Raw genomic sequence first — 18,903 nt, 5'->3', positions numbered from 1 at the left:
GGCGGATCCACCTTTCACAGTGTTCCATCATGACAAAGTGGTCCTTCGCACTCATCCGAAATTCCTGCCTAAGGTGGTCTCTGATTTTCATCTCAACCAATCTATTGTACTTCCAGTGTTTTTTCCAAAGCCTCATTCTCATTCTGGAGAATCAGCTCTTCATACTCTGGACTGTAAACGTGCTTTGGCTTTCTACCTGGATCGCACCAAACCACACAGAACTGCTCCCCAACTTTTCGTCTCCTTTGATCCAAACAAGTTGGGTCGACTTGTATCGAAGCGCACCATCTCCAACTGGATGGCGGCTTGTATCTCTTTCTGCTATGCCCAGGCTGGATTATCCCTTCCCTGTAAGGTCACAGCCCATAAGGTCAGAGCAATGGCAACCTCTGTAGCCTTCCTCAGATCGACACCGATTGAGGAGATTTGTAAGGCTGCCACTTGGTCCTCGGTTCATACATTCACCTCTCATTATTGTCTGGATACTTTCTCCAGACGGGATGGACAGTTTGGCCAAACAGTGTTACAAAATTTATTCTCCTAAGTTGCCAACTCTCCCACCATCCCATTGAGGTTAGCTTGGAGGTCACCCACTAGTGAGAATACCTGCCTGCTTGTCCTGGGATAAAGCAATGTTACTTACCGTAACAGTTGTTATCCAGGGACAGCAGGCAGCTATTCTCACGTCCCACCCACCTCCCCTGGGTTGGCTTCTCGGCTAGCTACCTGAACTGAGGAGACACGCCCGGACCATCGGGCGGGAAAACACTGGCGCATGCGCGGTGCGGGCATCTCGAAACTTCTAAGTTTCTTCAAGCAAGACATGCTTGTGAGACGTCCGTATCGGGGCTCTGTCGGATGACATCACCCACTGGTGAGAATAGCTGCCTGCTGTCCCTGGATAACAACTGTTACGGTAAGTAACATTGCTTATTCTACATTGCAGGAGCTGTGCATCTCAAGATACTCTCCCTATCCCACAATTCCCTGGGCTCCACTGGCATAGAGTTAATTCTGAAGAGTTTGCCACATGATACAGTCAGCCACTTGGAAATTGGCTCTGTTACCGGAAGCAACAAAGATGGCCCTCTGATGGAACATGTGCTGCGCTATCTGTCACAGGTAGGAGCTTCATATTAGCTTTCAGAGGGGTAACTGTATCCGTCTGTAGCAGCAAGAATGGCACTGTGCTGGCAGCACTTTATAGTTTAAATCACCTGAAAAAATAAAAAAAGACCAAACTTTTTTTTATATCATTTATCAAAAAGAAGGGAAAAAATGTTTAGAGTTTATTAAAACTTGCTATACTGTACAAATCAAACAAGTGAATCTAAGCAGTTTACAATACGCCTCGGACCCCTGCTTCTGCTTATAGTTTTCAAGTTTTATTTAAAATTTGATTAAGCGCTTATAAATATTTCTAAGCAATATACATCGATTAAACTGGGGGACACGTAAAAAACGTACATGCCTGGACATTCACTAAACTAAAAGTAGACTAACTAGAGACAAGTTGGAAAAAAGGGAAGCACTACAATTTTATAGGATAGGAGACATTTAAGGGAGAATCACTGCATAGGCATGAAAAGCTCCTTCAATAGTATTCAAAATATATATATTTTTTTAACTTATCATTTTGCATAATTGTTGCAGTGACTAGGATTTTGCTTATTGCTGCTTCAGGAAGTACAGTGTGTTAAAAAAGCCAGCTAAAAAATATCAGAACAGCACTTTTCCTAACCTCAGCTGCTGTTTTTGGCACAAATGACTCTTAAATATAGATACTAATGGCCTCTTTTACAAAGCTGCGCTAGTGGCTGCTCTGCGCTAACGGCCCCGAAACCCATAGAGAATTAAAGGGCTTTGGGGCTGTTTCCGTGCGGCTTTGTAAAAGAGGCCATAAGTTAAAGAATGAGGGGGTTAATGGGTGGGGGATATATTGAAAAGAAATGTTGTTTGTAAAACTTGCCATTGTACTAGAGAATGACATGGGACATATTTTCCCTGTCCTTGCGGGAACTCATTTCCCCGTTCCCGTGAGTTCTTTTCTTGTTCCTGCTCCATTCCTGTAAGCTCCGTCCTCATCTGCACTTTAAAATCATAAGTGTTCGAGGCTTGGGCGGTTAAGGCAAAGCTTACAGGAATGGGGACAGGGAAAAATTTGTCCCTGTGTCATTCTCTACATTTTACTAGAATGTTGGGCCTAAGAGTCCCTGTTCATGGTCTCTATTATCCGTATTGTTGTTTTCAATAAAAAATAGATATTAAAGTGTTTAGGATTATACAATACATGCAACTGTGCATATTTCTAGTGCTGCTCTCTTGAGCATGACAGGTTTCAAGTTTATGTAAATCTTGATATACTGCTTTTATAGTCAAAGCGGTTTCCAATTAATACAAAGTTTTAAAAAGATTAAAAAAATAAAATAAAGGGAACAAATTCACATTACAACATGATACAGAAGGGCAAATGGGGAGGATACATTGCATAAAATAAAAGAAAGGGGAGGTAAAAAACAAAAGGCACTGGACTGCTTTGACTGGAATCCAGTAACCGAGGCCCTCTTTCTAACTGCTTTTCCTGTCTGTGCAGGAAGGATGTGCACTGAAGCACCTAAGCCTGTCTGGAAATCATCTGACTGATGAAGCCATGAGGGACCTTGCCAGGTAACAGGATAGCTTGCCTCTCTTTTTTTTAGTAATCATTTTGTATTTCTGCAAATTATCATCAAGATGACATTAGACGACATAGTCAAAGTAATACAGTGATGCATTTAATGAAACTTACAACTAAGTAGAAATAATGAGAGAGTAAGACCAGCTCTAATACCCTCATTTATGCTACCCCTAGTGAACTGTAACCTCCCTGCCCTCTTCCATAGGGCTTTGATGGTCACATGTATAAGACATCACGGCGTCGCATTGTGTGTTACGTATGACACGCACAAATAAACCACACCTATGTCTGGCGTACAACAGCCGCACGCGTACATTGCAGCAAGAACCAATAGGAATATTCTGCAAATGCGTTTAAATCTCTCTTGCAGCGATCGATCGAATGAGATTAGGGTGAGCCTCCTTTCATATAATTAACATATCAACCCGGTTGTGCATCAGTCGCTCGGCCAGAATCAGTTGGTATTACCGACTGCCTTGGCCTAAATTCACTTCCCCACTTCCAGAATAGACCGGCATATGCTCTTGGTGACTTCCTTTCAGTTCAAATCTTCCTCCCTTTCAGGCAGACTCCTCAGGTGTATAGTTCACCTGGATTTAATTTCCCACTCTCTAGCTCCACCACCTTTGGTTGCAAAAGTAAGAGAGGCATCATTTGGATCATCTTCTTCTACAATACTAATACTAATAATAATTTAATTTTATATGCCGCCATACCGGGAAGGTTTTAGGCGGCTCACAACAAAGGCAATACATACAGTGCATAAAATACACCAGACACCAATATTGAATTTGAATTCAAGTTTAATTAAAAAAAAATTTCTTTAGCACTCTCCAGACCAGTAGAGGTTAATCGGGTATATATCCAATCATGACCAGCAGACTGAAAACAAAACTGTGGGACAGTATATAATATACTCCCTTCTCTATTTACATCAGTCTTCTTTCAGTCTCCAGCAGGTGTTGAGTGATCTGTACCCATCTCCCTTGGTAGGGCTGTTGGAATTTGTTTAGGGGGTTTATAGTCCCTGTTTTTGGCCGGACGGAGCTTGGGCGGGCCCTGTTTGGGGGTCCGTCCGACCTCGGGGGTGTCAAACCCGGCGGGTCTCGAGCGGGGTCCCTCCCCCCACTTCCTCCACCTTCCCACATTTTTCTAGAGGAGCCTCAGCAGTAAGCCTTGCCCCCTAAATCAAGCAAAGCATATTGCTTCGAGAGCCTGTGGAGTCTGTTCTGTAAAAAAAAAAAAAAAAATCCTGAGGTAGTGCCGGTCTGCAGGGTTGCTTCCCTTTAAGAAAACTGTATTTTACTGTATTTTTTCATCTAACCGGCACTTTTTTATAGCTAGGTCGCGTATGGAGCAATGAGCACTTCTAAAGGGAAAAAGTGCTCATTGTGCTCCAGGCGCGAGTCACTCGCAGCTGGCCTGTGCAAGCGGTGTTCAGGCCGGTGCGGTGGAGGAGCTCCGTCGGCAGCGGCTGCAGGCGCCCAGAGCTCCCCGCCGATGGTGCCTCGCGAGTTGGCTGGGAGCAGTGGGGAAGCCCGGTCTTCCCCAACCGCCCACGGAGGGATTCCCCGAGCTGCCGACGGTCGGGTTGTTGGGGATTCCCTCTCAGCTGATATTTTGACAGCTGATGCCGACTTGCCTGTTTTAGCGGCTGGGACTGTTCAGGCTTCTCAGCCGCTACAGGCTATGGAGGGAGCATTTTTGGCGGGAAAGTCGCCATCTTCTCAGTCTGGCCCCTCCATTTTGTCTTCCACCTCAGGTGACCTTCCCCCTGTATTGGAAAAACAGGGGCAGGTTTCTGCTGGGTCCCCTGCTGTGGCAGGGAGTCCCTTGGGACCCTCGGGAGGGGGTTTCCCATGATTTCTTTTTTTCTTTGTGCAGAGCCTATTTTCAGTCGGCTGGGGGTCCCGGATGCGCTCAGGGGGTTTCGGGGAGTGGGGTTTCCTCCACGCTCCCTGCGGCTTTGCCTCTCTCGTCTGTTGTGGCGTCCCCTTCTCCTCCTCCTCCCTTGTCCAAGCGTCCGCGGGTGTCGTGGGACGAGGATTTATGGTCGGAGGAGCGTGTCGGTCTGGATGAGGACCTGGACCCTTTTGAGGATTTCCAGGACCCTCTCGAGGGGACGGCCGCTGGCGGCGGGTTGTTGGGTTTTCCGTCCTCCGGCGAAGAGGCGTCCGTGGTGCGCCTTTTTCAGAGAGATGAGCTGCCGGACCTGATTCAACAGGTTTCTTCGGTGTTGCGTTTTGAGGATGCGCCGCCGGAGACTCCGCGTGTGGGGGACCCTCTGCTTCGGGGGATCCGTACCGTTTCCCGCTCTTTTCCCATGCATCAGGATATTCGGGATATTGTACTGGAACAGTGGAAAACGCCGGAGGCGCCGTTTCGTTTGGCGCGCGTCATGGCTCGTTTGTATCCCTTCCCAGAGGGGGATCGGGCTACTTTAGCATCGCCAGTCGTAGATGCGGTGGTCTCGGCGATTTCTAAGCGGCATACCGTGCCTGTTGAGGGCGGTTCTGCCTTGCGGGACTCTGAGGAGCGCAAGTTGGAGAACATTCTTAAGCAAAATTTTCAGGTCTCTGCCTTTGGGGTCCAGGCGGCTATTTGTGGGGGGCTGGTCGCTTGCGCCGTTTTTCGGTGGGCTGAGCGTGTCCTGGATCGGGAGTCTGATGACTGGTCTTTGGTGGATCAGGAGGTGGCGAAGATTGAGATGGCTGCCTCGTTCCTCTCAGATGCTCTTTATGACTTGGTGCGGATCTCGGCTAAGTCTATGGCCTTTGGCGTGGCCGCGCAGCGTATTTTGTGGCTGCGCGCTTGGTCGGCGGATGCTGCGTCCAAAGCTAAGCTTACTAAATTTCCCTTCCGGGGGTCTTTTTTGTTTGGGGAGGAATTGGATAAGTTGATTCAGACTCTGACGGACTCAAAGGTGCCTCGTCTGCCTGAGGACCGTGCCCACCCTGCGTCTCGGGGTAGCGCTGCCCGGGGGCGTTTGCAGGAGTTTCGCAAATATCGCCCTGGGCATGGGGCTGCTTCTTTCCCGGCTCCAGGGTTTTCCCGGGGTCAGTTCTTCCAGCGCGTGCAGCCCTTTCGGGGGGCCCGTCGGGGGGCAGGGAATCTCTCCGCCGGTTCCCCCGCTTCCCGTCCTGCACAATGACTCCTTGCCGGCGCCCCCTTTAGTTCCGGTTGGGGCACGGCTGCGCGAATTTTTCCCCAAATGCGCCGAGATCACGTCCGATCAGTGGGTCCTGGAGGTGGTGCGGGACGGTTGTGCCCTGGAGTTCGCCCGCTCTCTGCCGGACCTTTTCCTAGCCTCTCCATGTCAGACTCCTTGGAAGACGCAGGCTTTTCGCCAGACCCTTCAGCGCTTGCTAGATCTCAAGGCAGTTGTTCCAGTGCCCCCTCCGGAGTGGGGCACCGGCAGGTACTCCATTTACTTTGTGGTTCCCAAGAAGGAGGGGACCTTTTGGCCCATCCTGGATTTGAAAGGGGTCAACAGGGCTCTCAATATTCCCTCTTTTCGCATGGAAACTCTGCGGTCGGTCATTCTGGCGGTTCAGCCGGGGGAGTTTCTCACTTCTCTCGATCTGACGGAGGCCTACTTGCATATTCCCATTCGGGCCTCTCATCAGCGCTTCCTTCGCTTTGCGATCTTGGGTCGGCACTATCAGTTCTGTGCGCTTCCCTTTGGTCTGGCCACGGCTCCCCGGACGTTCACCAAGGTGATGGTGGTCATCGCAGCAGCCTTGCGGTCGGAGGGCATTCTGGTGCACCCCTACCTAGACGACTGGTTGATTCGGGCAAAGTCGTTACAGGAGAGCTCCCGGGTTACGGCTCGGGTGGTGGAGTTTCTCCGGTCGCTGGGCTGGGTGGTCAACCTTTCCAAGAGTCGGTTGGTCCCGGCTCAGCGTCTGGAGTACCTTGGGGTTCTGTACGACACCTCCTTGGGGAAGGTCTTCCTTCCAGAGGCGCGGGTGAGCAAATTGCAATCTCAGATTCGCCTGCTTTTGGCGTCCCGGTGTCCTCGGGGCGCGAGATTTCCTCCAAGTCTTGGGGGTCGATGGTGGCGTCCCTGGACGTAGTGAGGTGGGCGCGGGCCCACATGCGTCCTCTTCTCCGGAGGTGGTCACCCCAGAGGCACGGTTTGGATGTTCCTGTCCCCCTGCGAGGCATGGCGCGCTGCAGTCTGCGTTGGTGGCTCCGGACCCCTCACCTGGTTCAGGGGGTGGGTCTGGATCTCCCGCAGTGGACGGTGCTCCTTACGGATGCGAGTCTCCTCAGTTGGGGGGCTCAGTGTTTGGGTCACTCAGCTCAGGGCACCTGGTCCACGGAGGAGGCCTCCTGGTCGATCAACGTGTTGGAGACCAGAGCGGTCCGTCTGGCGCTGTTAGCTTTCCGCTCCCTTTTGTTGGGCAAGTCGGTCAGAGTCCTGTCGGACAATGCCACGGCGGTGGCTTATGTCAATCGTCAGGGGGGCACCAAGAGCACTCAGGTGGCGCAGGAGGCGGCTCGGCTCATGGTTTGGGCGGAGTCCCATCTTCTGGACCTCTCGGCCTCTCACATAGCCGGGGTAGAAAATGTTCAGGCGGACTTCCTCAGTCATCACTTCCTGGATCCAGGAGAGTGGTGCCTCGGCGCCGTGGCGTTTCAGTTGATAGTGCAGGCTTGGGGGCAGCCCCTGATGGACCTGATGGCCACAAATGGCAACGCCAAAGTGCCCCGCTTCTTCAGTCATCGCAGGGACAGTCTGGCCGAGGGTCTGGATGCTCTGGTCTAACCGTGGCCAACGGAGGGGCTGTTGTATGTGTTTCCTCCTTGGCCATTAGTGGGCAGAGTACTTCTTCGCATTGTTTACCATCCGGGTCTGGTGGTTCTGGTGGCTCCGGATTGGCCTCGACGTCCGTGGTATGCGGATTTGGTGAGGCATCTGGTGGCGGATCCTCTTCCTCTGCCTCTCTTGGACGATCTTCTGACGCAGGGTCCCATTCCCATGTTTGACCCGTCGCCCTTCTGTCTTACGGCTTGGCTCTTGAAAGGAGTCGCCTTAGTAAGAAGGGATATTCAGATAAGGTGATCTCTACACTCTTGGGGTCCCGGAGGCTTTCTACCTCTCGGGCTTATGTGCGGGTTTGGCGTCTCTTTGAGGGGTGGTGCCGGGCGCGCGGAGTGGTCTCTTTTCGTGCTTCCCTGCCTAACATTCTAGAGTTCTTGCAGGATGGCCTGGATAGGGGCCTGGCTTGGTCTTCTCTCTGGGTTCAACTTGCGGCCCTGTCAGCTTTTCGAGGGTTGGTGACAGGTCAGCGTTTGTCGGCCATTCCTGATGTGATTCGTTTTTTGCGGGCGGCCAAGTTGCTCAGGCCTCCCCTACGGCCCTCGGTTCCCTCTTGGGATTTCAATCTGGTTCTCTCTGTTTTGGTGTGCCCGCCTTTCGAGCCGTTGGATGGCTGTTCTTTGAAGGACCTTACTCTGAAGGCGGTCTTTTTGGTGGCCATTACTTCCGCTAGGCGTGTTTCTGAGCTACAGGCTTTCTCTTGTAGGGCTCCCTTCTTGGAGTTTTCTAGGGAGCGGGTTGTCTTGCGGCCTGTTCCTTCCTTTCTGCCGAAAGTAGTTTCTCCTTTTCATGTCAATCATTCGGTGGTCCTCCCGGTCTTGGGTAGTCTGGAGGGCTCTTCTGAGCAACGGCAGCTGCGCAAGTTGGATGTCGGTCGGGTCCTTCGCTTTTATGTGCAGCGGACCCGGGAATTCCGGAAATCCGATCATCTCTTTGTCCTTCTGGCGGGTCCTCGTCGGGGGGCTGGCGCTTCTAAGGCTACTATTGCGCGCTGGATCAAGGAGACGATTGCTTCCGCTTATCTTCTGAGATAGAAGCCTGTTCCGGAGTTTCTCAAGGCTCATTCCACTCTGGGTCAGGCAGCTTCTTGGGCTGAGTCGTCGCTCGTGCCTCCAGTGGATATTTGTAAGGCTGCGGTTTGGTCCTCCTTGCATTCCTTTGTTAGACATTATCGGGTAGATGTTCAGGCGCGTCGGGACGCGGTGTTCGGTGAGCGTGTTCTGGTATGAGCAAATTGCCCCTTCGGGGGTCCCGCCCGTGAGAGGGACTGCTTTGGTACGTCCCATTTGTAAAGATTAACCTCTACTGGTCTGGAGAGTGCTAAAGAAGGAGAAATTAGGTTCTTACCTGCTAATTTACTTTCTTTTAGCGTCTCCAGACCAGTAGAGGTCCCCACCCTGTCTGTTGTTGTTGTTGGGGCTGTTTCGCGGGCAGTTTTTGTTTTTTGCTGCAGGTTCTAGTATTTTTCTAGGGCTGGGGAGAATTAAAGAACAGCGGCTGTGGCTCGGCTGGCTTAGCTGGCGAACTGTGGGGACATTTTCCTTCGGGTATTTCTCCTCTGCATTTTCCAACAGCATTTGGGTATGTTAGTTGTTACTCCTGTTCGGAGTATTGTTTTCTTTCTGTTTTCCAGTTCTTGGTTCTGCTTGGCTATTCGGCAGACTGAGGTAAATAGAGAAGGGAGTATATTATATACTGTCCCATAGTTTTGTTTTCAGTCTCCACCTGCTGGTCATGATTGGATATATACCCATTCGTAAAGATTAACCTCTACTGGTCTGGAGAGTGCTAAAGAAGGAGAAATTAGGTTCTTACCTGCTAATTTACTTTCTTTTAGCGTCTCCAGACCAGTAGAGGTCCCCACCCTGTCTGTTGTTGTTGTTGGGGCTGTTTCGCGGGCAGTTTTTGTTTTTTGCTGCAGGTTCTAGTATTTTTCTAGGGCTGGGGAGAATTAAAGAACAGCGGCTGTGGCTCGGCTGGCTTAGCTGGCGAACTGTGGGGACATTTTCCTTCGGGTATTTCTCCTCTGCATTTTCCAACAGCATTTGGGTATGTTAGTTGTTACTCCTGTTCGGAGTATTGTTTTCTTTCTGTTTTCCAGTTCTTGGTTCTGCTTGGCTATTCGGCAGACTGAGGTAAATAGAGAAGGGAGTATATTATATACTGTCCCACAGTTTTGTTTTCAGTCTCCACCTGCTGGTCATGATTGGATATATACCCATTCGTAAAGATTAACCTCTACTGGTCTGGAGAGTGCTAAAGAAGGAGAAATTAGGTTCTTACCTGCTAATTTACTTTCTTTTAGCGTCTCCAGACCAGTAGAGGTCCCCACCCTGTCTGTTGTTGTTGTTGGGGCTGTTTCGCGGGCAGTTTTTGTTTTTTGCTGCAGGTTCTAGTATTTTTCTAGGGCTGGGGAGAATTAAAGAACAGCGGCTGTGGCTCGGCTGGCTTAGCTGGCGAACTGTGGGGACATTTTCCTTCGGGTATTTCTCCTCTGCATTTTCCAACAGCATTTGGGTATGTTAGTTGTTACTCCTGTTCGGAGTATTGTTTTCTTTCTGTTTTCCAGTTCTTGGTTCTGCTTGGCTATTCGGCAGACTGAGGTAAATAGAGAAGGGAGTATATTATATACTGTCCCACAGTTTTGTTTTCAGTCTCCACCTGCTGGTCATGATTGGATATATACCCATTCGTAAAGATTAACCTCTACTGGTCTGGAGAGTGCTAAAGAAGGAGAAATTAGGTTCTTACCTGCTAATTTACTTTCTTTTAGCGTCTCCAGACCAGTAGAGGTCCCCACCCTGTCTGTTGTTGTTGTTGGGGCTGTTTCGCGGGCAGTTTTTGTTTTTTGCTGCAGGTTCTAGTATTTTTCTAGGGCTGGGGAGAATTAAAGAACAGCGGCTGTGGCTCGGCTGGCTTAGCTGGCGAACTGTGGGGACATTTTCCTTCGGGTATTTCTCCTCTGCATTTTCCAACAGCATTTGGGTATGTTAGTTGTTACTCCTGTTCGGAGTATTGTTTTCTTTCTGTTTTCCAGTTCTTGGTTCTGCTTGGCTATTCGGCAGACTGAGGTAAATAGAGAAGGGAGTATATTATATACTGTCCCACAGTTTTGTTTTCAGTCTCCACCTGCTGGTCATGATTGGATATATACCCATTCGTAAAGATTAACCTCTACTGGTCTGGAGAAGCTAAAAGAAAGTAAATTAGCAGGTAAGAACCTAATTTCTCCTTATACCACCTAATCAGCCTTCTAGGCGGCATACAAAGTCATAGAAGAAAACAATAGTTTAAAAGGACAGGGGACAACAGACTTTTAGAGACATAAAACCATAAAAAGTGGAAACAAGAGGATAATACAATTTCAAAGATAAAAGATTACAGTTTAAGGAAAAAATAATAGGAGGGTAAATAAAAATAAAATCATACCAGTTTTTTTTTTCAAGGTCCTTTTATAAAAAGTTAAATGGTATTCTTACAAAATTTGTTTGGCTGGGTAAAATGCCTAGAATTGCTTTAGTATCTTTACAAAGACCAATTGCGGAGGTTGGGGTAAATTTTCCAAACTTTTATAGGTTTCATCAAGCCTATATTTTACGCCAGGGTGTGTATTGGGTCCTCCCAGAGCTCATGGAAAATACCCCAGATTGGTTGTATTTGGAATGGCGACTCATGTTTCCTTTACATCTATCTCATGTTCTCAGTGTAGAATATATAAAGAGAACAGAATATTGATGGATACATGGAAAACATTACATTATGCCAGTAATTTAACACTTAAACCTATACACAAATCAATCTATTTGGCTAAACTCCCAAATTGGCGGATTTAAAATCGTATGGAAGCATTGGATTATTGCAGGTATAAGGACTTTAGATGATTTTATTTCAAATGGTAAACTGCTTGATTTTTCACAGTTACAGCATAAATATGGTCTTAATAAATCACAAAGCTTTAAATGGTTGCAACTGAAGCAGGCTATTCAGGAGGAGTTCCCTGAATGGAAAAATCTTAATAATCAGTATATTATGGAATTCTTATGCTTTCAGGCGGATTTCTTGGGGCACCAAGCCGCACAGTGGTATAAATTGATATCTGGATTTATGAATAAAAAACCAAAGATTGGTCTTAGAGACATTTGGAGCATTGAGATTAAGCATCAAATTAATTGCCTTGGAACACACATAGGATTATTAATCACAATACCCCCCAGGCAACATTCCATCACATCTTTCTTCTTACAATATTTAAAAGTAATAGATTTATTCATTAATGCACTATAAATCAAGTAATCCCACAATAATTCCCCCTGCAATAATGTAATCGTAATTATTTATATTAAAGAAGTTTTTCATAAAACCCATTTAAAAAATTTTCCAATTATATCAAATTTACCAAATTTTATCTTACCATTACCATAAATATTTTACTACCTTTTACAATAGAAGAAATGATATATATATATGATCCTTGTTATCAAGACAATAGTCTCAATCAACCCTTAAACTTTCAGCTAAAAACTATTTCATGTTTTACAAGCCTATCAATTTATAACATTGACATTAAATCAATTTACTGTTTGCCATATAATAAAATCTTACTCAGTATAATCCAAGTTAGAATTTATAGAACCTTTGAAATCAAAGATAAGAATCATCTTTCCTATTAAACAATTCATATTTCAAAAATATAGCATATGAACTTTATTTATTTATTTTTTCTCCTCTAATATCCTATAAATGGAAATTTAGTTAATCATCTCCATACAACAACTTCATACAATAGAATTCAACTTCTATTAAATAATTCATATTTTCCTAACTTTCTTGTATATCTTTTTAAGTTTTACCATGACCAATCCAAAATGCAGGAATATTGACTCCTTTTCCCCATTTGACTATTCCATTGACATCTTCAACACACATTAGTCCATCTTTTTCATTCAATAATATATTAAAAAAAACAACAAATATTGCTCAGTTAAAATTGCTGAATCCAATTTCATCGTATAGACTCTTCCTTTGCTTTTATCATTAAGCATGTCTGATTCACTAAAAATAATTTCTTCTTACTAAAGTTGATATTTTCATCACATGAATATCTTTTCATTAAGGAGCGGACTAGAGATTCTGCTGAATAGGTCACTCTCTTTCCCCCCCCCCTTTTTTTCATCTTTAGATTGTTAAATATAACTGAATTCATCCAATCTCTTTTTCCGTCTTATTGTTAGATGTTAGTCTTTTTCTTTCTTTATAGTCCATCCTCTTCTTTAAGTTAACTTGTCTAAAAATCCTTAAAAATATTGTAAAGTCTAGGTTGTTAACTTAAAACCATTTAAATAGACATTGGCTCAGAATTTATCAAGAAGTCATTTAACTTTTCCGGATCTTCAAAATATAAGGACTTGGTTCCACTTGTCACCCTCATTTTTGCAGGATAGTACAAGCCACATGTGAGCCCCTTTTCTTTCATTTGAGGTCTTAACTGAAGGAATTGTTTTCATATGTTCGCAGTGTTTTTTTGCGAAATCCGGCAAGAACAGCAACTTTGATCCTTTATAATTTAAGTTTCTGTCAGCTTTAGCCAAATTCAAAATCTCCAAGGCCTGCTGGAATCGTAAGAGCTTGAAAATTAAAGGCCTTGGCTTCACTTGGTTAGCTGACCATTTAGATGGAATCCTGTGTGCTCGTTCTATTTCTAGGGGATGTTTTGAATTTAACTGCAGTAACTTTGGTAAAAGATTTTCCAAAAATTGGATAGCGTTTCCCCCTTCCAAATTTTCAGCTAGACCAATAATTTTCACATTCTTTCTCCTTCCTCTATTCTCATAATCTTCAAGTTGTTTTTTCATTTCTTTGATATCTTGACTGTCAGTTTTACATTGAATCGCGTTAATTTCCATCTGCTCCATTTTGTTTTCTAGTATCGACACTCTCTGATTGGCAACCTCCATCTGCCTGTTTAAATACAATACTTCTTCCTTTACTTCTTCAATTCTGTTTGCATTATCTTGAAGCATTTGGTTAATGCGCCAAAATTCTGCCATTATTTCGTTTTTATCCAGCACGTCCAGCTAATGATGTACTCTTTTTGCTAAATTTTATGATGAAATTAAAGTGCTCAATGGAGCGTGCCCATACTAAATGATATACCAGAATGGCTGTTTAAAGAGACAATAGAGAGACATCTATCCATATTGGACTACTGCAACATCATTTACTTGGGTATACCTAAAAAAACGATGAGAAAATTAAGAATAGTGCAGAACACGACCGTCCGCTTAATATCCGGATTGAAGAAAAGCGAGCATGTTAGTCCCTACTACAAACTGCTACACTGGTTGCTAATGGAGGCACGAATAATGTTCAAGTTTTCTTGCATTTGTTTTAAACTGGTTTGGAGAACAGCCCCTACCTATCTCTTACCACATTTCGAGCTACACATCCCCAATAGGACAACCAGAAATTGTAATCTTTTTGCCTATCCAAGGATCACTGATTGCAAGAATCACTTCCAAGCTAGTAAACAGCAGACCTGGCTAGGCAATTACATCAACGGAGCCAGGTTAACTTATGGTGCTTTTCAGAAAGAAATTAAGACAGCACTGTTTGACAGATTTATCTCTTAATCAGATACCATTTTAAAACTAATAACACCATACTGAAAACTTTGAGAAATATGTGTATTTTTACTACTTGTATTCTGTAATTCGCTGATTGTCCAGCTCTCTTCAGTGTAAACCACCTAGAAGTCGTAAGATTGTGGCGGTATAGAAAAAATAAAGTTGTTATTATTAAATGTGAGGAGAAGGAATCCATTCATTTAAAGACCATCTATTTTTGATAGGGTGATTAGTCGGTGACTTTCTTTTGTGAAGGGAACATCCGGAAACAGCCATATCTTCTTGCCATAAAATAAAACTTGAGAATTCCAGAAATATAATCTTATAACTGAATTCACATCATGTTGTTGTTGTTGGGTTTTTTTTTTTATTCTTTATTCATTTTTAAAACTTTCAATAAGTGCAGTATAAGATAAAATCATTTTACACTTTAACATCACTTAATATTCTACCAAAGTCTAATTCACATGAAATATCCCTCCCTCCCACATACTCAACAATTGTCCTTAAAACATAAGAAAACTAATAAAGTAGCTTTTTCAGACGTTTCAGAAAAAGACATCTCGGAGTACAGTGGTGCCTCGCATAACGAACGCCTCGCACAACGAACGCTGCACACAACGAACTTCATGTCTTGATTCACACAACGAACTTCGTTTCACACAACGAACTTCACACAACGAACTTCGTTTCACACAACGAACTTCGTTTCACACAACGAACTTCGTTTCACACAACGAAGTCGCCCGAGCTGCCGATGTATTGCATCCTTCCGCGCAGGCACTGCAGGCAGTCGTTAGTCACTGCGCTTAACTGCCCTCTCTCACTGTATACAGTCGTCCTTTTAAGATAAACTCAATATTTTTTATATATCATGGCTTCTAAAAAAAGCAGGAAGGTGATTTCTGTTGAAATGAAACGGGAAATAATTAGAAGGAGTGAATGTGGGGTAAAACAGTGTGACCTCGTCAAAGAGTTTGGCCTCAGCAAGACCACCATTTTCACCATTTTGACAAATTTATCTTTTTTTATGTCATCTTAGCATATTTTATGCTGCAGAACGAATTATTTTTTTTAACATGTATTGTTATGGGAAAACGCGTTTCACATAACGAACTTTTCGCATAACAAACTTGCTCCTGGAACGAATTAAGTTCGTTGTGTGAGGCACCACTGTATATCAGAAATATCAAGAGTCTCTTGACTGATAGTATTTAATCCAACAGTCTCAGAATTTTCTCCCAACGTCTTCATGGGAATATAATAACCATAATTAATGTGGTCAGAGGAAAATTTCAAGACATCGATTAAATCATGTTTAAATTAATCAATGGTAGAAATAGCCATATTTTTTAGGAAAATTCAAAAAACGCAAAATCAATCTGTTCCACCCTTTTGAGATTTTGTACTTCACAATGTTAGATGGTAAATCTTGTAATTTCTTGATATCTTACTTAATTGCAGACACTTCAGATTCTCTGCAGTTTTTGATTACTACCGACATCACTTATTTTGTTTGCCATATTGGCATTAGGTGTCTCCTCCTGTGTCCCTCGCTGGTTTCGCTCGATGTGTCTGGAAACCCTGGGATTGGTGTCGACGGCCTGGATGTACTGCTTGCAGCCCTCAGAGAACGAAAGAGCGGCTTGAAATACCTTAGTCTAGCAGGTACAGGCAAGAGGGAAACTGATTAGCACAACTTGGTATAGCAGGAATGGGGGAGATAATGGAAAAGGGAAGGAACTTTTTCGAGCCGGGGCACACTAAAGGTAGTGACCACGGCTTGAGGCACCCAGAAGTGTGTGGATGTCGCTGTGATGACATCACGTATATGCATGACATCATCACGTCAACATCCACACGTGTGCAGAGGCCCCTTAGATGGGCCCTGAGACACCAGTAGAGAAGGAGAGGCACTGGCTCCAGCTGATGTAAAAGAGTTTTGTTTATTCCAATAAAAGGACATATATAGCTGCTGGGTCAGCAGTTATATATGTCCTTTTATCAGAATAAAAAGACACTTTTACATCAGTGATCCTATGTGGAGTGTTCAATGTCCATTCCCACTGTTTCTTGTGTGCTCTCTATAGTTCACCTGAGGCCGTGGAGGGTGAATTGATTTGCCCAAGGCCTCTTATTGTTGGTGAGAGAAGCGGGATTTACAATCCACTTATCTCACCTGAAATATTCTGGCCACCTTTCCAGGCCTACTTCCAAAAAGCTATAAAAAGGATGGAGGCAGTCTACAGAGACATAATCTCCAAAATGTTCATACCCTAAAGGAGAAGATAGAGAGAGAGAGAGACATTGAAAGACTTCAAAGGTATAAAGGCAGACTTGGGGGGGGGGGGGGTAAAGACTGTGGGAAAGAGAGAGAATATAAGCACAGAGGATCCATAGCTGTGAGGGGTAAAGTCTAGTGGATATGTGGAACAGATTTACTGCAGAGGCAGGAGGGTTTGAAAGAATATCCAAATTGAATTAAGGGCGGGCATTGTGCTGTGTAGTGTCATGTAGAGGGCTCTGGATTCAGTTCTCACCTTGAGTCTTCTGCTTTCTGGGTCAACTAGAAATAGGGCAGATTCAAGGTTTCCAACCCCAGGAGAGGAGGAAGCTTAGTGACCAATTGGCCAAGTTTAGGGCTCCTGACAGGCAATGGAAGGAGCCCCTGTGCGTGTCGACCACCTGCAGTGATTGGGAGGGGATATAAAATAGAAGAAAAATCTATCTAAGTGCAAATGGAAGGTCCTTGGTGCCAGATTCCAATCCTGGGTCCATCTGAGGAGGAAGAGAAGTGTGTAAGGTTTGGAGGGGTAATATTGAGGTGGCCTTACAATCCACCAGGTCCCGGGTTCAATACCCTCGCAGAAGATTCATTAGGAAGTAAAATCACTGACAAAGACCACTAAGAGTGCTTGCATAATGAATATATATATATTGTGCAGAAATAAGCTTAATATTACAGAAAAGAAAGATTCATAAAAATTTCAATTAAGTATTACAATTAATGAGAGAGAAAAGACAGTTCACCTGCCTTACAGAATTCAGAGGAAAGACAGAGAAGAAGGTGGTGATGTTCCAGACAGAGGTGGGGGGAGTTCTGATCTCCCATATTTCTACGTTTGAGGCTTGTTCTAAAAATAGAATCTATTGTGGTTAAGTAAACTGTTTGAAACAATGGTTAGTTTAATTGATAAAGAAGGTGAGTGAGGTGTGAGAGACTGGAGAAGAATAGAGGACGAACCTGTCCCTTATAGACTGGAGTCAAATGTAATTTCCAGTATGCCTCTGACAATGGTTTCGGATTAACTTTAGCTATCTGTGCCTAAGCACCAGACATTGCGGCGTTTATTATCTGGACTCTATATTGTTAACATCCGTAATAAATCTCAAAGGGAAGCCTCAGCTCCACCGCAAAGCTGCTTTTCAAATTGCGGGAAGCCTTACGTGGTGCCTCATCATTGGCTGTCACCTTCTTGATAGTAAACTTTTCTTTGTTCTGCTTTTTATGTGGTGAAATTATCTAAAAAAATTTTTGTTGCATAATAATAGCATTTCCTCTAATAAATGTATATAAATATAAAGTGCTTAAATAGTGCATTTGTACTTAGCTTATATCACAGCCAAAACCTAGGAGTCTGCCCCGACATGTTTTGCATACATTGCTGTATCAAGGGTCCCCCGAGGTCGCTGTTGTCATCCGACTCCAAAATCTGTGAAAGAAAAGTACCAGACATTAGCACATCTTCGCTGTAAGGTCCTTTGTTACCTTTAAGCACTGATTTTAATTTAGGCTGGCTAAGGCTGTTTGCAATGACATGCCCTAAGGTCAGACATGAATGATACTACATTACCTTACATTAGTGATTTCTATTCCGCTTGTGCCTTGCGGTTCTAAGCGGATTACAAATTAGAAGACTGGACATTTCCAGTAACGTTGCAGTACATAGAATCAAGAATGTGTCAAGTTACAATTGTTAGTCTGGACATTTCCAGGAGAAATTGAAAGCAAATAGTAGATAGTGATAGGTTGTTGTGATGAATAGAAATAATACAGTCAGGATTCTGAAGTGTTGCTATGGTGGTGGTGGTGGTGGTGGTGGTCATGGGAGTATTTTCTAATACTATTGTGAGGTTATGATGATGGGAAGTGTTTTTTTAAGAGATGAGTTTTGATTTCTTTTCGGAATACTTTAATGTCTGTTGATTTGATCAGTAGATTGGAGATGGTAGTATCAATCTTTGCTGCCTGTGTCGCTAAAAGGCTGTCGTATAGTTTCTTTCGTCGTGTTCCATTGAGAGGGGGGTAAATGAATAGGCTCTGAGTTCTCCTTAATCTGTGTGAGAGGTTACTTTGTATAGTAGATAGTAGAATTTGAACTGGGATCTTGCTTTTATCGGTAGCCAGTGTGAGTCTAGGTATGCATTGGTGATGTGGTCATATTTGCCGAGGGTGTAGATGAGTCTGAGAGCCGTGTTCTGAACAGTCTGTAGTTGTTTTATCATGTAGTTTGGGCATGATAGGTAGAGGCTGTTGCAGTAATCTACAATACTTAGTACTAGGGATTGTACTAATATCTTGTATTGATCTTTGTTGAAGAATTTTCTTATTTTTCTTATTATTCTCCCATAGGCCTTTCCTGACATTGGTTAGGCCAGCCGAAAATGCTGAGGCTGACAAAATGCTGCACCAATTCTCTCTGGTGCCTATTCAGTAAGGATGTCCTGAAAACCTGGCTTGCTGGCTGTTTCTCCTCTGGTGTAGCCCCCTCCCCCTC

The 18,903-nt window shown here is 44.5% G+C and overlaps 1 protein-coding gene across 2 annotated transcripts in view; it reads left to right on the top strand.

Moving 5' to 3' along the window:
• TONSL (tonsoku like, DNA repair protein) overlaps positions 1 to 18,903 on the top strand; it is a 176,383-nt gene that overhangs the window by 156,484 nt on the left and 996 nt on the right. For both annotated transcript variants that reach the window (XM_033933925.1, XM_033933924.1), the window contains exons 23-25: positions 947 to 1,122; positions 2,594 to 2,667; positions 15,660 to 15,793. In XM_033933925.1, coding sequence (XP_033789816.1) covers positions 947 to 1,122; positions 2,594 to 2,667; positions 15,660 to 15,793 — 384 coding nt within the window. The remainder of the gene's footprint in view (positions 1 to 946; positions 1,123 to 2,593; positions 2,668 to 15,659; positions 15,794 to 18,903) is intronic.

The sequence above is a fragment of the Geotrypetes seraphini genome, chromosome 2 (assembly GCF_902459505.1).
Source record: "Geotrypetes seraphini chromosome 2, aGeoSer1.1, whole genome shotgun sequence".
NCBI classification, from domain to species: domain Eukaryota; kingdom Metazoa; phylum Chordata; class Amphibia; order Gymnophiona; family Dermophiidae; genus Geotrypetes; species Geotrypetes seraphini.
Note: the sequence above shows the minus strand (reverse complement) of the source record. Positions and strands in the feature narration are given on the sequence as shown.